At 51.6% G+C, this 17,144-nt stretch overlaps 1 protein-coding gene across 5 annotated transcripts in view; it reads left to right on the top strand.

The window, feature by feature from the left end:
- The window catches only part of GALNT16 (polypeptide N-acetylgalactosaminyltransferase 16), a 96,036-nt gene extending 79,191 nt beyond the window's left edge, over positions 1 to 16,845 (top strand). For 2 of the 5 annotated variants that reach the window (XM_077941266.1, XM_077941268.1), the window contains exons 10-16: positions 347 to 473; positions 1,224 to 1,316; positions 3,408 to 3,491; positions 9,396 to 9,537; positions 10,226 to 10,351; positions 14,489 to 14,628; positions 16,154 to 16,845. In XM_077941266.1, the coding sequence (XP_077797392.1) occupies positions 347 to 473; positions 1,224 to 1,316; positions 3,408 to 3,491; positions 9,396 to 9,537; positions 10,226 to 10,351; positions 14,489 to 14,626 (710 nt within the window). In that variant the 3' untranslated portion in view covers positions 14,627 to 14,628; positions 16,154 to 16,845. Of the gene's footprint in view, positions 1 to 346; positions 474 to 1,223; positions 1,317 to 3,407; positions 3,492 to 9,395; positions 9,538 to 10,225; positions 10,352 to 14,488 lie in introns of all 5 variants that reach the window. The other 3 variants (XM_028851622.2, XM_028851623.2, XM_077941267.1) reach the window with 2 other exon arrangements.
- The last annotated feature ends 299 nt before the right edge of the window (positions 16,846 to 17,144 follow it).

Consider the following 17,144-nt stretch of genomic DNA (forward strand, 5'->3'; position numbering starts at 1 on the left):
ATGTCTGGCCGGGGCTTTCTAGACAGAGCCTGGAAATGATGCTGCTGTTCGGTTGTTTTCCTCCTATTTATGTTCTTGCTGTTCCTTCAAGCTTTTTCCACTGCTCTTCCCGGAATGGGCCACAGGGATCATGTGTATATGTGTGTGTGCGTGTGCACATGCACACGTAGAGTGGGCAGTCAGGAACATTGGCAAGAAGTGGAAGCACTTCATTTGAGCAGGCCCAGGAGCCCCGACCCCAGCATGTACCTCCAGTGAGACACCAAAGGGAAGGGAAGTCAGCCCCTTCCCACCCTCACTTGCCAAGGAGCCCCTTCCTCCTCCTGATGGCTACCATTTCCTGCAGAGCTCTCCTTCAGGGTGTGGATGTGTGGTGGCAGTCTGGAGATCGTCCCCTGCAGCCGGGTGGGCCATGTCTTCAGGAAACGACACCCCTACAACTTCCCTGAGGGTAATGCCCTCACCTACATCAGGTAGGTCACCGAGGAAGGAGCACGGGACTCGGAGCAGGACACCAAGGCCCAAGCCCCCAGCCCTGCCAGTTATCGCTATGTGACTGTGGGCAGCCACTTCACTTCTTGGGCCTCAGTTTCCCCATTTGCCCCCTCTGGTAACCTCCTGGGATTGCAGGTACCTTCAGGGGTGGAGGGATGAAGTTATGGGAGTTGCCACCAGGTCTCTCTTGCTTTGACTTCCTTTGTCCATATGAGTCTCGGAAAATTGGCCAAATTGCCAACTAAGCCATGCTCTCCACTCATTGAGCCCCGAGTGCTGGTCATGGATGCCAGTGTCTCAACCCTGACTTGATCAACCATCTGTCCATCCCTATCCCCAGCTACAGGGTGCACTAGTCTCAAGGGAGAGTGGGTAATGTCCTGGAAGACCACTCCATGGTCTGCTGTCCTGAGGAGGTTGGCAGGGGAGGATGAAGGGCTTGTCATGAGCACCCTCTTACATGTGGATGGTTCTTCACCTTGTCGAGCTCATGCTTATTTGTACAGGGTTTGGAGCAGCAGCTGCCCAAGTCCAGCTGCATACCTACAAAGTCGATGGGTATTGACAGACTGTCTTCCAAAAGGATTGTGCTCATCTATACCATCCAAGTGTCACCTTGCTCCTGAGATTCTCATCGCCCTGCGTTCATGGATCAATTCATCTTGACCCTGACCGCTAACCCTGTGGCTTCCCTGGTGACCTTATTTTGCTCTTTCCTCTCCTTTTAGGAACACCAAGCGCACTGCAGAAGTGTGGATGGATGAATACAAGCAGTACTACTATGAGGCCCGGCCCTCGGCTATCGGGAAAGCTTTCGGCAGGTAGGCCCCTCCAACTCCACTGTCTGACTCTCTCTACCCACATTAGCACAACCCCAGCAAAATACGAAGTGGTGTGTACGCCAGGGAACCGCCCACAACCTCCCCAGCCACTGAGCTCCCACTCTAATGGGCTTCTTTGGGTCCTGGGAGGGAATGCAATGCAGAGACAAGACTTAGGCTTTGAGGAGCATGAAATCGCATGGGGAGAGAAGGCTCACTTATGAAAAAGAGCTGCCTGTCCACAGCTGCCTGCAGGAAAACAGGCATCTGTGGGAGTGCTTAGGAAGGGGCTGCCTGCAGAAAGCATCTGGGGTTCTGCCTCCACCCCCTGTTCAAAATTGAGATCTGTTAGCCTATTTTCCTGTCATGGACTGTTATGACTACGGTCTAGTTAAGCATTTTCAAAATGCAGCTGGGTTGTGAAATCAATTTAGTGGGTTGTGACCAGCATTTAAAAAGAGAGAGAGAGAAGTAGAACACTATAGATTAGATTAGCACAGAGCAGGATAGAAAATGAGAGTTGATTGTAGTTAAGGGTTAGTATTGTCCTTATGAAACTCTTATTTCAGTTGTGGGTGCATGTGTGTGCATGCATGTACCTACACATGTACAGTCGCCCCTCTGCATCCACAAGGGATTGGTTCCCGGACCCCCCATGGATACCAGAATCCACAGATGCTCAAGTCTCTGATATAAAATAGTGTAGTATTTGGATACCCTATGCACAACCTCTTGAATATTTTAAATCATCTCTAAATTACTTATAGTACCTAATACAATGCCTACACATCACTTCATTTGCATGGATTCAATGTACTACTCAATGCATGGTGAATTCAAGTTTGGCTTTGGAACCTTGTGGAATTTTTTTTTTTTTTTTGATGGAGTCTCATTCTGTCACCCACGCTAGAGTGCAGTGGCGCAATCTAGGCTCACTGCAGCCTCCACCTCCTGGGTTCAAGCAATTCTCCTGCCTCATCCTCTAGAGTAGCTGGGATTACAGGCATGTGCCACCATGCCTAGCTGATTTTTTTGTGTTTTTAATAGAGATGGGGTTTCACCATGTTGGCCAGTCTGGTCTTGAACTCCTGATCTCAAGCAATCTGGCTACCTTGGCCTCCCAAAGTACTGCAATTACAGACGTGAGCCACTGTACCTGGCCTGGAATTTTTTCCTGAGTATTTCTGATCCAAGGTTGGTTGAATCCATGGATGCGGAACCCACAGATACTGAGGGATACCGAGGGCCGACTGTACATGGGGCATGTTAGATTACAATGTAAGATATTTATCTCCTACTTAAGCTTGTGGTCAGAACAGTTTGAAAACACAATTAATGATCATCAAGGAATCGTCTCCCTATTTATTCATATCTATCTACCTTTTTTTGAAAAAAAAAGTTATGTCACTAAATATTTTTTGTAATGAGGAACTGACATTTACTTAGCACCTTCCCTGTGCTAAGTGCTTCATGTCCCCTTAATTCGCTTGATTCTCACAAAAGCCTTCTCAGACGAGTGGTTGTGTCCCCAGATGAATGTAGAGGACACTGAGGCTCAGATAGCTGGTGACGAGGGTGTCAACCAGTGGCCATTGTGGTGGGTGTACCTGAGGAAGGTGAGGGTGGCAGTGTCCCAAGGACACATCTAATGGTTTTATTTGCCAGCACACCTGAAAGATGTTTAAAGCTTGCTCTTCCTGCTGTTAGACCTTTCTCCTGTACTTCTCGTTAACTCTGCACAGATAAAGACCAATTCATGGTCTGCTAACTGAGGTCTCAAGGAGTGAGACGCTGAGAGAAAGATGTGGTCCCGTATGGTCTGTGCTCACCCTGAAAGGTGAGCTCCAGGCAGGAATTTAAGGAGTGAGGAATAGCCAGGAGACCTGACTTGAGCTTGCAGGTCAGAGAATGACATCAGACAAGTGGCCAGGGCTGGACATGGCAGGCTGGAAGGCTCCTCGTCCTTGCCTGCCTGAGACAGATGGGAAGAGGGGGCTGACTCCTGGGGTTGGGGGACGGGCCTCTGGCGTCCTCCCTGGGGCTGCCTTCCACACTGGCAGGCCAAATCCCGAGCCCTGCCTCCTCCTACAGTGTGGCGACGCGGATAGAGCAGAGGAAGAAGATGAACTGCAAGTCCTTCCGCTGGTACCTGGAGAACGTCTACCCAGAGCTCACGTAAGTGCACCCCTTCTTCTCATCCCCCAGGCAGGTAGGGGGTGGTTGGGGCCAGCACCCTGGTCCCCACCCCACCCTTAGATCTCCTCAACACCGGTGGTCTGGCTCTTTCTAGTTGCCAGGTTTTATCTTCATGTGAAGGCTCTGGGGGAACTGAGAGGGCATTACTAGGAGTTATAAATTAGGTGTGGTGGGAACCAAATTTTTAATGGTCTCAGACCTAGAAATGGACATTATCCCCTTAGGAAACAACATTCATTGCATTACATAGCAAAGGCTGCAGGACATTCGTCCCCTTTAGCCCTGCTCTCTCCCTTCTGGGAGTTTATCCTAAGGAAATAAAGCAACCAAAGCAGAAGCTGTTAACCAGTAGATCAACAGCTGCCATGAAAAAATGAGAAACTGCCAGGCACAGTGGGTTATGCCTGTAATTCCAGCACTTTCGGAGGCCAAGGCAGGAGGATTGCTTGAGTCCAGGAGTTTGAGACCAGCCTGGGCAACATAATGAGACTTTGTCTCTACTAAAAATAAAAAAATTAGCTAGGCATGGTGGGACACACCTGTGAGTGGGAGGATCACTTCAGCCCGAAAGGTAGGGCTGCAGTGAACCCTGATTATGCCACTGCACTCCAGCCTAGGTGTTAGAGTGAGGAAGAGGAAAGGTGTGGGAAGGTGAGGGGAGGTGAGGGGAGGTGAGGGGAGGTGAGGGGAGGGAGAGAAGAAGGAAGGAAGGAAGGAAGGAAGGAAGGAAGGAAGGAAGGAAGGAAGGAAGGAAGGAAGGAAGGAAGGAAGGAGAGAGGAGGGGAGGGTAGGGGAGGGAAGGGGAGGGGAGGGGAGGAAAGGGAAGGGAAAAGAAAAAGAAAAGAGAGAGAATCAACAATAGGGGTTGGGTTCAGTGAATCACCATACATAGATCTAAACAAATATTATGCACCAATTAATATTATAATCATAGAAACTGTGAAGAAAACACAGGGAAATGTTTGCTCTGGCAAATGAGAAAACAAAATGCAAATGGTATGTGCACTCAGGCGGTACTTACCCAGGAATATGTGTCCACTCTCACAGGACTGTGGGCAATAAGCTACGATGGCCTTTTCAGTGTCTTGGTTACATCCACGTGGTTCGTTTCCTTACCTTCCTCAGGTCTTGACTCAAACGTCCTCTTCCCAGGGAGACTTTCCCTGAACACTCTGAGTTTGCAGCTCCACCTCCCTCCCCAGCATCGTCTTCTTCATGTTCCTTGTAGCCGTTATTATCATCGGCATTATCTGGTCAATTAATTTTGTTGTATCTCCCTGAACTTGCCTGTAAGTTCCATGAGGGTGGAGGCTTTGATCTGCTTGTTCACTGCTTTATCTCCAGCACCTGGAACAGTGCCTGTCATAAAATGGGCACTCAGTAAATATTTTTAATGGAATAAATTGCACAGTCCGTACACCTCAATCATGTATAAAAGCCACATGCTCCCTCTATAGCTGTCACCTTGGGGAACACGTTTCCCACTACTGCCAGCTTTCTCTCAAGGACGCTGCCGTGGCTTTCCGGAACACTTCACCCCTCAGAGCTTGCATATCCTTGAAAGAGGCAAATCTTTGTCCCTTTGAGGACAGGTTTGATTTTTGGCCAACAGCCACCATTAAGTTGTAGCCAAGTGCAGTGAATAAGCTAGATGATTAACCCAGATAATTATAATCCCAGGTCCCAAATACAGCATGACTGTAAAGGAACAAGATTAAACTGACCCTGAGAGCAATTTCCAAGAAGTTCCAGAACAATGTGAGCAATGGCAGTGTCACTGGGAGAAAGTCAGTGGCCTAGATAACCCCAGTTCCCTGGACGCTAGCTGTGATGGGAAGAACATTAATTTATGAAAATGCAACTTCCTGAAGTGATCACTTGTAGGGGACAGTGCTCATTCAGATGCATCATTTCTGAGGCGCTGAAGAAAAAAGAGCAGTCACTTCTTTATGCTGTGTCAGCGTTCATACAACATTTGGGTGAAGCCCACTAGTTCCAGTCCTAGGGCATGAGCTGGGCAGCCTGTGGGAAGAGTGGGGGAGGCCTGGGAATGCCGTTCCTCTCCAACCCCAGTGCCCTGCCACAGGGTCTGATGACACCCCCAAGGACCAAGGGGAAGAAATGTCTCATAACTCTCAGAAACCTGGCTCCATCACAAGGCAGGAGATGAACCAGCTACGCCGATGAGGAGCAGAAGTCTTCTTCTGTTTGTTCTGCCACTGTGTGAAAGTTAAAATAATTTTTTGTCGCTAAAATGGAAACCCCAAACCTCATTCCTATCTGGATTACTCACCCCCAGTTCCCAGGGTGAGGGGCCAGGAGTGGATCAATTTGTTGATTAGAAAGGGGACCCATAGGCCTGAGTGATACCAACTTTCCTCCAAATAGGGGGTCCCTAAATAGTTGCCCAGTCAGTGGGGAGACTGAGGAGGCTGAAAGAAGAGGCTTTTGCTCTCCTATGCCTGCCATGGCTCTGCCCCTTCTCCAGGTTAAAGCTCTGCAGCTGGCCTCAGCAACTGCTAATTTATTACTTGCATTAGGACTGTCAGGAACTGTTGTTCAGGCTGTGCATTGCACAAGCACATCATGTTTGTGAGGGTGCTAGTTGCATAGTAGACACGGCATGTCCATGACAGTAATTCCAAGCAAATGGCAGTAAGCATTCTTCTTCTAACAAAACCAGTATGTCAATTTTCTGTCAAACAGAAAGAAGTAGTGTCTTGGGGAATGGACCTAATGGCAGCCTGTGTACACGGAAGAGACCCATAGAGAAGAAAGTGGATGCAGAGTTTAGAGGTCTGCTGACAAACAGGACAGCTTAGCCTGGCACTGCTGGGGAGCTGGGGAAGGGTGGCGATGACTGCTATCCCAGCTGTTCCACAACTGCTGCCACAGTGACAGCTTAGGAGCTGCGTCTGATCTTGAGATTGTTCCCAAGCCTAGGGTTTCTTCCGTAAGCATCACTGGGCATTACCAACCTTGGTCAGTGTCCACCTCACCTCTGAAAGCTGATCAGCTTGCACAACACCCTAAGCAACAGGGGAGTAGCAGGGTCTGGAACAACCCCTGGCCCTCGTGCTGTATTCCCCCTGAGCAGTTATAAAAGAGGTCTCAGTACCCGTCTTGTCGCTACAGAGAAGGGAAATGTAACACATTGCTCCTAGATGAGGCCGAGAGTGTGGAGCTCCTGCCCTTCAACATGCTTGCACGTGGCAGGGTTTGCGAACTCAAATTCTTACAGTGGTCAGGCAGGTGATGTCAATAAGTCAAATGGGTAGGGATGAGACAATGGAGAGTTGTGGGGACTGTGGCAAACTGTGATGCAAAAGCCCCACTCAGAGGGGCAGCGGCTACTCACCGCGGCGGATTAGTGCCATGCTGGAATGCCAGCTCCTTGTGGCCTGACCTTCCATTTTTCTCAAGAGAAGCTAGATTCAGATTTGAAGGTTTCTATGTAACCTTAAAATCATTCAATATTGCCAACTAATTAAAAGCAACAACCACCACGCTATGCAGGCCAGACCATGTCCAGGGTCCAGGTTCAGCTTGGCAGTCGGCGGTTTGCCACCTCTGCTAGAAAGTTGCACGGCCTCCCAAAGGGAGTCTGGAGAGGCACAGGCTGCTGCCAGGGGTGTGGGAGAGGAATCGAAAGGGTCTCTCTGAGCCTTTTGTGAGCAGATCAATTCTGGCACTTTGCGGCTTCTAGCCAGCCCTGAGGAAGGAAGACCTGGTTCGGTCTAGATCCTACAAATGTCCACATCAAAGAATGCCAAACATATTATAATGGCCCAACCCCCCAGGCCCGGATTATTTCACCGACCGAGGTAACAGGAGGCAGAGAAGGCACACAGTTAGACTGTAACCCCTCCTGCTTTCCCATAACTCCCAGGCCTGGTGAGTCCTTAATCCAAGAACGAACATAACCTGAACTCAGGTATGCAAGCCTGCAGCAGCTGGGGCCAGCAGCGTCCTCAGGTTTATTACCTATAAGGTGTGTGTGTGTGTGTGTGTGTGTGTGTGTGTGTGTGTGTGTGTGTGTGTGTGTAAGCATATTTTCCTGTGCATATGTGAGGCAGGCAGGGGAGGGAGCCCCTTATTTTATAAGTGAGGAGACTGAGTGAAGGGAGAGGGAGGAAAGACTGAGCTGGGGCCTGCTGACTCCATTACACCAGGTCTGAGACACAGAGCCTCTTGGATACAGGAAACTCAGCTTGCCTTGGAAACAGGACCAGCAGGGGACCAAGAAGGACGGCCGGATTTATATTATTAAAACCAGTGTTTTAATAATATAATATTTTGGGCGGGTGCAGTGGCTCATGCCTGTAATCCCAGCACTTTGGGAGGCCGAGGCGGGTGGATCACAAGGTCAGGAGATTGAGACCATCCCGGCTAACACAGTGAAACCCCGTCTCTACTAAAAATACAAAAAAAATTAGCCAGGCGTGGTGGCGGGCGCCTGTAGTCCCAGCTACTCAGGAGGCTGAGGCAGGAGAATGGTGTGAACCCGGAAGACGGAGCTTGCAGTAAGCTGAGATCGTGCCACTGCACTCCAGCCTGGGTGACAGAACGAGACTCCATCTAAAAATAAATAAATAAAATAATAATAATTATAATGTTTTAAAACTTGCCTGTTTTACTTAATAGTGTGCTGTGAACATTTTTACATACTGGCAAGTATTATTTCACAAAGTCATTTTTTTAAATTGTATTTTATTTATGTACTTTGAGACAGGGTCTCACTCTGAAGCCCAGACTGAAGTGCAGTGGTGGCATTACGGCTCACTGCAGCGTCAACCACCTGTGCTCAAGTGACCCTCCAACCTTAGCCCCACAAGTACTTGGGACTACAGGCATGTGCCACTGTGCCTGGATACTTTTTTTTTTACTTTTGTAGAGATGGGGTCTTTCTGTATTGCCCAGGTTGGTCTTGAACTCCTGGCCTCAAGTGATCCTCCTGCTTTGGCCTTCCAAAGTGCTGGGATTACAGGTGTGAGCCACCATGCCCAGCCATAAGTCATTTTTAATGGCTACAGGGTTTTCCATCCTATGGATGAATCCAAATTTATTTAGCCCAGCTCCTGTTGTTAGATATCTAGAAATTTCTGGTGTTTTCAATATAATCAATCACTCTGAGATGAATATCTTTTACAACATTTATAATTATTTCTGTAGGATATGTTTCTACAAGGGGCAATATTGGTCCAAGGTGTTTGCATTTTTAAGGGCTCTGAGACGTAATAGCACACTGCCCTCCTGAGAAGCTGTGCTAATCAACGCTCTTACCAGGAAGGTGTGAGAAGATTCAATCTCACAGCTGTTTCCAACACTGGGCATTGTCATTAAGAGTGTGCGTGTGTGTGTGTGTGTGTGTGTGTGTGTGTGTGTGTGTGTACAAATGTACATGCATGGTAAATAAACATTGGTGACTCTGATATGTAGCTCTTTAATCATTACTGAGATTAAACACATTTTCATATTTGTGTTTAATTTGCCTCTTCGAAGCGCCCCCTTCCCTGTCATTTTGGGATTGATTATTGAGCATACATTTTGGCCCCAGGCTCTCCTGAGGCTTTCCTCTTTCTGGACTGAGGGGCTCTGTTTTTCCAGCCTGAGCTCCACCCATGGCTCCCCGATCCTCTGTCTCAGGCCCAGCCTCCAGGGCAGAGGCTCCCAGAGCCACTTGGAAGAATTCCTGGGGCCCAGGCCCAGCCTTCCCAGAGGCCACTCCTGCTCCTCCCCTCCCCTGCTGGCCAGGCTGCTCCCAGGCCCCTTCCCGCAGACACCTCGGCGCTCCCGGAGCTGATGGGATGCTGGCGTCTGGCGGAGGGTGAAGGTAAGCCTCGGGGCGCAGAGAACAAGCCTGACTGCTGTCTTTTCTCTCAGGATCCCTGTGAAGGAAGCACTCCCTGGCATCATTAAGCAGGGGCCGAACTGCTTAGAATCTCAGGGCCAGAACACAGCTGGTGACTTCCTGCTTGGAATGGGGATCTGCAGAGGGTCTGCCAAGAACCCCCAGCCCGCCCAGGTAAGCTGCTTAGGACCTCAGGTAGGAATGGGAGTGGGAGAGAGCTGGGGACATTGCCCAGGCGTGGGGTGAGGGACTTCCCCCTACTCATTCTCCTCTGTCTACACCTTACACAAACCCACTTTGCCAGGGGCCCCTAGACTCTGGTCCTACACATTCGTATCCCCTTTCCAGCCTGTCACTCGTGTGCACCACCTGCTTTGTGCTTGCCGAGGGAGAAGTGCTGTCCAGATAGTGCCCAGTTCTCTCCTGAGATCCAGCTGGGTTCAGCTCATGCGACAAGCAATGTTCAAGATTTCTGTGCACACATGGGTCCAACACATGAGTGTTGCACCCACATCGAAACTAAAGCAGGTCATGGAGACTCCAGTGAGGAGCAGCTCTCGGCTGCCCTGGTTCCATGTCTTGTCATTCTCTCTCATCCCCCGCAGTCCCTTGGCACAGCCCTGATTGCCCTCTGGCCAGCTCCAGCTAAGCTCCCCCAACCCAATATTTTATCAAAAAATTCAAACATATAGAAAAATAATAAGAATTGTACAGTGAATACCCATACAACCACCCTAGCTCCTACAATTATTTGTAGAAATCTTACGAAAATATGCCATGTGTTTGATTTATTCCCTATCTACCCATCTCCCCACCCATCGCTGTACTTTTTGACTTGGCCTTTCTGCTCCCTGCCTTGCAGGCATGGCTGTTCAGTGACCACCTTATCCAGCAGCAGGGGAAGTGCCTGGCTGCCACCTCCACCTTAATGTCTTCCCCCGGATCCCCGGTCATACTGCAGATGTGCAACCCTAGAGAAGGCAAGCAGGTGAGTCTCCTTGCCTGCAGCACAGAGGCCCAGCAGCCCCAGGGGACCATGCTTCAGGGTGGCAGACATTGGCAGGGGAGCCCCTGGTTGACTCAAATAAGCCCTTCAGAGGAGGATCTGCGGGGAGGGGAGCAAAGTCAGCGTCCAGGTCAAGCCAATTATTCTGCCCATGAGGAAATACTTCTTTGGGTACTTATTTGTTTAATGCCATCCTGCCAGGCTGTGAGCTCCATGAAGGCAGGGACCACTTGTCTTGTTAACACTGTATGCCTGGCTCCTGACAACCACCACAGTTCAAATAAGTGTTAGCTTTTACTGACAGCCTGTGCTAGAAATTTGAAATAGATCATCTCATCTAATCCTCCCAGCCACCCAGTGACGTGGGTTCTAGTACTACCTCCATTTTATAGGTGAGTAAGTTGAGGCTCACTGAATCTAAAGAATATAAGTCAGATCACACAGCTGAGAAGGGGTGGATCTGGGATTCAAACCCAGGTCAGTGTGACTTCTAGGCACACAGTCTTAACCCAGCACATAGTAGATGTTCAATAAGTATTTCTTGACTGCTGGCAGACTAGGGAAACTGAGATCCAGACACAGTGATGTCCAAGCTGGCATGACCAGCCTCACGTGAGCACTGCCTTTTCCATTCGTCCGATACTCTCACCCACACTGTCACCACTAATCCTGGGAGACAGGTCAGGGTCAGGGAAGAAACTGATGCACAGAGAGGTGAAGTCACTTGCTCAGGGTACACAGCAACCAGTGACAGTGGAACCAAAGGCTGGATTTCCAGAGCCAGCCAGCTCCCTTCTGTGCTGCTCCCTTCCTGTCTTGGAGGGCTCCCTTGCCACCCAGGGAATGGGATCCAAGGCTCAGAGGCTGCTCCAGCGCTTCCCCTGCTCACGCTCCTCAGAAGCCCTCCCTGTGCCCGCCTCCGTCGGTGCAGGCAGTGAGGACGGTGCTCCCTCTCTGATTTGGCCTGCAGGGTTTTCCACCTACCCCCCTGTTCTTTGCTTGAGTCGGCACGTTTTTTAAAGGATGAACAGCAGTTTGCTGTGCCATTCTGGAAAGCAGCCACATCCTCTCCCTCCAGCCTGTGTGTGTCTGAGGGATCTGTGTGCCTAGCCCACTTGCTGGACCTGTGGGACACTTGAAGCACATTTGGATGGTGGGGGGATGCAGTCCACCCTCGGCCCTGCCCTGCAGTGGGGCTGTTGCAGTGTCCCCTGCGTCTAGAGCACCCACCTCTCTGAGGGCAAATCCTTGAGCCCACGCCCACCCTCTCCCACTGAGGAATTATCTCCAAGCAAACCTCCACTCCATTGCCCCTCTGGGGCTGAGTCACCCATTTCCCCCCTTGTGCTGACGCAGCCTATGGGGTGTGTAGGAATCTCCCTGGCCCCATTCATTCTGCCCCTGCAAGTCCTGCCAGGCTCCTGATGGCACTCTGGGTACCTGTGCCCCTCTTCTCCCAGGAGGCCAGGATGAGCAGCTATCCCACTGCCAATGCCTTCTGGAATCCGGCCGTCCTTCTTGGTCCCCTGCTGGTCCTGTTTCCAAGGCTAGCTGGGTTTCCTGTATCCGAGAGGCTCCTGTACCTCAGACCTGGTGTGATGGAGTCAGCAGGCCCCAGCTCAGTCTTCCCTCCCCCTCCCTTCACTCAGTCTCCTCACTTACAAAATAAGAGGCTCCCTCCCCTGCCTACCTCACAAGGAATCTGTAAGAACCAAGATGTGGAGATGGGACAGTGGGTGATGTGATATTGTTTCTCAGACAAGCCCAGAATTGAGCGGCCTGGAGAGTCAGGAAACCCTGAGATTGTGCCTAATAGCACTGATAGTAAGTGAGAATGAGAATCCTGCTGTTTAGGGAGCACTTCCTAATGATTGGGTGATTCAGTCATTCATTCATCTTAAAACAAAATGACAGCCAGGTGCGGTGGCTCACACCTGTAATCCCAGCACTTTGGGAGGCTCAGGTGGGCAGATCATGAGGTCAGGAGTTCGAGACCAGCCTGACCAAAATGGTGAAACCCCGTCTCTACTAAAAACACAAAAATTAGCCGGGCGTGGTAGCATGCATCTGTAATCCCAGCTACTCAGGAGGCTGAGGCAGGAGAATCGCTTGAATCCAGGAGGCGGAGCTTGCAGTGAGCCGAGATCGTGCCACTGCACTCCAGCCTGGGTGACAGAGCTAGACTTGGTCTCAAACAAACAAACAAAAACAAAATGACGTTGGGTGCCTACCTTGTACCAGAGAATGTACAGATCATGTTGGCCACAAGGATGAAAGGACATGGTCCTTGACCCCCAGGGAATTTGCACTTTAGTGGAAGAGAAAGAAGGGAGTGAGCCGCTATATTACAGAAGGCTAGATGCTGAGGTGGCACTAAGCACCAAGACTCCCTGGGGTGAGGATGGCCATACTCTCTCCAGCTGGGCGTTGCTGGAGGTTTGGCCTACGTGAGGTAAATGTCAAGGACTAGAACAGCATGAAGAAATAGGAGGGGGAATCCAAAGGCCCTTGACCTTTAGGCTTCCTGCGGAGACCATGTGGGCCCAGAGAGGCTGAGTCTTGGCCCTACCCCTCACATCCCTGCATTCCCACTGGGAGCCCAGGCTCCGCACCTGCCTTCCACCCTGTGTGCACAACCCCCTGCAGCCCTAGCCCTATCCCTGCAGCCCTGGCCCTATCCCTGCAGCCCTGGCCCTATCCCTGCAGCCCTGGCCCTATCCCTGCAGCCCTGGCCCTATCCCTGCAGCCCTGGCCCTATCCCTGCAGCCCTAGCCCTATCCCTGCAGCCAGGTGGGTTCATCTCTCTCCCCCTAGCTGCTCCCTGTCCACCCACTGCCCTCAGAGCCCTCTGGGCTCCCTCCACATGGTCACGAGCACTCCTGCCTCTAATCAAAGACACGGTGAATGAGAGGAGAAGGAAGAGGGGAGGTGGTTGCATGGGAGGCAAATAGGAGAGAAACCCAAAATGGACCTATCTTACTATTATTTTTCCCTGAGCCTTGAAACCTAGGTCTCTGCCTCTCATCCCTTCTCATAAATGTTCCAAGCAACACTCCATCCTCCATCCAGGCACTTCCCTAATGTTCTACAGGAGCAACTCTTCTCCCCCTTGTCAAACCCGGGGACGGGGAGGCACCAGGAGGTGAAGGCACTGACCAGGAGCCCCTGCATGACTCTGATGCGAGCCGTCCAGTCTCCCACCACCCTGCTGGCCCCACACTTCATCCCTACAAAGAAGGCAGCTTCCCACTAGGGGGTGTAGATAACTGGCCTCACAGGTCAGAAGCTTAGGACTGTAGGAAGAAGAAATCATGTTTGCAGAAGTAAAAGATTTACCTAGGCCAGGACTGACAAGCTCGAGTGCCTACAGGGAGCTGGTGGGAAAACCCCAATAGGAGAAAAGTCGGGACCAGGCAGGATCTATGGTGACCTGAAGAACAAGAGCCCATCTAAAGCAGAGGGCAAATCCTCAGCCCCAGCAACTGATGCCGTGTAAGAAACTGGGCCCAATAACTACACAGAAGCTAGAAATGCAGATTTGCACGTGGCAACCAAGCTAAATTGTAAATAAACACAGGGGACTTCTGCTTTGCCTCCTCTGATCTGGACAGGAACTTCTGCAAACTACAGAAGCAAGACCCCTGCTGGGAGGGGCAGGGCTTAAAGCTGGTGTTAGGATAGGATGGGGGCAGCCTCTTACGTAGGAATACACAGCCTGATTTAAATGAGGGGCATGACTGGGCATGGTAGCTCATGCCTGTAATCCCAGTGCTTTGGAAGGCCAAGACAGGTGGATCTATCTAGACCAGCCTGGGCAACATAGCGAGACCCGGTCTCTGCAAAAAATTAAAAATTAGCTGGGTATGGTGGTGTGCATGTATCGTCCTAGCTACTCAGAGGCTGAGGCAAGAGGATTGCTTGAGCCCAGGAGTTCGAGGCTGCAGTGAGCTATGGTGGCACCACTGCAAGAACAAGATCATGCCTAAAAAAAAAAAGGAGGGGGATGTGTCCTAGTTATATACAAGGGTTGAGTACACGCATGTGAAATGAAAGTACAACATTATTTTTTTAAATCATTGTTTTTTCCTTCCTCTCTTAACCCATCTCCGTTCCTCCTAGAAATGGAGGAGAAAAGGATCTTTCATCCAGCATTCAGTCAGTGGCCTCTGCCTGGAGACGAAGCCTGCCCAGCTGGTGACCAGCAAGTGTCAGGCTGACGCCCAGGCCCAGCAGTGGCAGCTGTTGCCACACACATGACGGTAGCCCCGGGGCCTCCTGTACCTTTTGCATGAGACTTTGGGACCGGAAGGGGGTTAGGGTGGGGGAGTGCAAAGCAGGCTGTTCCCATCTCCCACATTTCCGCCGGGACCATCAGCAAATACCCACCACAACACACGTTCTCCAAAGCTTGTTCCAGGAGGGCGCAGGCGGGCACGCCCCGATGCCCTCAGCGCTGTCCTGGCCGTGCCCCGGGAGAGGAGATGGTCAGGGTGCTGGACTGTTGCTGGGTAGAGACTGAGTAGGTGCCCCTGGCTCTTTGTCCTCTCCCTTGGCGCTTCTTGGGGCCAGGACAATAGTGTGTGGTCTCTCCCCTTGTTGCCTGGAGAGAGCAAGGACAGAAGCCCACACAGGGGTCTGTTGGGTCATGAGGCCCAGCTGTGTGGGCAGGCAGGGCCGGGGGAATTGGGCAGTGTGGATGGAGAGGCTGAAGGGAGAGGGGCAGCCTGCAGGAGCAGGTAAAGAACAGGAAGGAGGTGAGAAGCCTGGTGACCTGTCAGTGATGCCAAGCCCAGGGTGGCACTGGGTTGGGTGGGGACGGATGGTATCTTGGCAGCAAAGGATGGGTAATTTGCAAATGAACATGGATAGAAGAGCAGCAAAGCACCAAAAGAACAAGTTCTCTTACCCAGGACACAGTCCCTTCCACACTTTACCAGCCCCGGGGTCTGAGCCCGGCACTGTGCCTCCGGTCCTGTGCCTGAGGGTGCCCACGTTCTTAGCAAAAGGCTGCAGAGGGATCTCTAGGGGAAGATTCGGGCATAGTTTATTAAACAGACTCCGCTTCTGTTTGGCCATGTGTCAGGCTGAGACCTCTCTCTTGGAACAGCTAGTGCCCTGTCCCTGCGGCCAGGACCCACTGAAAGGACGGGTAGCCACACACACCCCCGAGTAGCCCCAGCCTTGTTTGTCATTTTTGACTCCTGCTTTCTCAAAGGTTTTGGCCTCTGTCAATACAGCATCATGGGTCAGGGTGGTTGGAAAGAAGAGAACCTCCTTTCTGGACCATGAACAGCCCCTAAGTCATTAGGGCTCAACATCACCCTTATTCCCCTCCCCACTACAGGAGGGATTTTCTTGAAGTGTCAGCTATTGCACTGGGCTGGGAGCCTGGCTGTGGCTCCTGTTTGTGTAGAGAACTCCCAGTTCCTTTTCACAGCCGCTGAGAACACATTCACACATCTACCCCATGGCCTAGTCTTGGAACTGCTCCTGCTATCCCTGCGCCCTGCTTCCCTCGCCCCACTGGCTCTTGGGCAAAGGATTGTTGGTACCAGGACCCTGGGGGTCTCCCCTACAAAGCAGACCAGCCTGGGGCAGATATACCTACCACAGGAGCCCCCTGTCTTTCATAGGCCAAGGATCCACACACCTGTAGAGTTCATGGATTCCAGAAGGTCTAGGAATCTCCTGAAATTGTCCCTAAAATACTGCCTGTGTGTGCATACATGCATTTTCCTGGGGAAAGCATCCATGGCTTCTAAAAGAGGTCCCTGATTCCCAAAGGGCCTGAACCTCTGCTCTGGATTGAAGCCACTGCCTGCCCAAGCTGCCACCCCCTAATCTTCCTCCCTGGTGTGCTCAAACTGCCATCGCCTGCTCCCTCCACGCGGCCCTTGGGGTCGGCAGCCGAGTGTGTGTGGTCCGCAGCACCTGCTCTGGAGGGCTCTCCAGCAGTTTCGCCTCCTGACTCTCACCAGCGTCCTCTCAGCAGCGCTCCCATGTCCGAGTGCACACCCCTGGACTTGCCAGTGCAGGGCCCTTCGCCCCCAGGGCCACGCTTTGCCCGTCGTCTGTTGTGATGTTTCTTCCACAGCCAGGTGCAGCCTCAGATCCCCTGTTCATCTGGGAAGCCTCCAGCCACAGCTTAGGACAGAACCGGGCCCAGGGCAAAGGCCTCTCCCCAGAGGATGGACTAGAAGGCCTGGGCCACACTCGGGCATGGACCTTTGGGGCTGGGGAGCGGGGGCTTCTCCTCTTGAATATAAGAGGACTGCTGGCCAGGGGGCCTTCAAAAGGGTCTCTCCTTTGCTGTGGTCAGATCAGGCTCTGCACTTATCAGCCAGTCCCTTGTGGCAACTCAGCCCTATTCTGTTTTTGCTTTTCCTCTTCTTGACCAAAGCATGTGCCACTAGCTGTCCTTGAGGACCTCGTCTTTATGAAACACACACCTGGAATAAAACCACTTCTTACATGTCCACACGCACCAGCGCCTTCCTTTCTGCCTCCAGGCCTAGCCCTTCAGCACCACCCTCCGCCGCCTCCTGGGGGAAGTCAGGGCCTCCTTTCTGTAAAAGTGAAACTGTACGTGCTCAAGTCTAGCCCTCTGCTGCACCTGGTAGTTTGCTCGTCGGCCTCCATGCCCTGTGGTGCCCCAGGAACTCCTGACTGCTCCTGTTGGTGGGGGCCAACAGGTGGCCCTACTGCAAGGGCAGGCCTTGGACCAAAACCAGGAACCAGCTCAGGTCGGGCAGAGTCCAGGCTCCTGTGGCCTCAT

Source organism: Macaca mulatta, chromosome 7, assembly GCF_049350105.2.
Source record: "Macaca mulatta isolate MMU2019108-1 chromosome 7, T2T-MMU8v2.0, whole genome shotgun sequence".
Lineage (NCBI taxonomy): Eukaryota > Metazoa > Chordata > Mammalia > Primates > Cercopithecidae > Macaca > Macaca mulatta.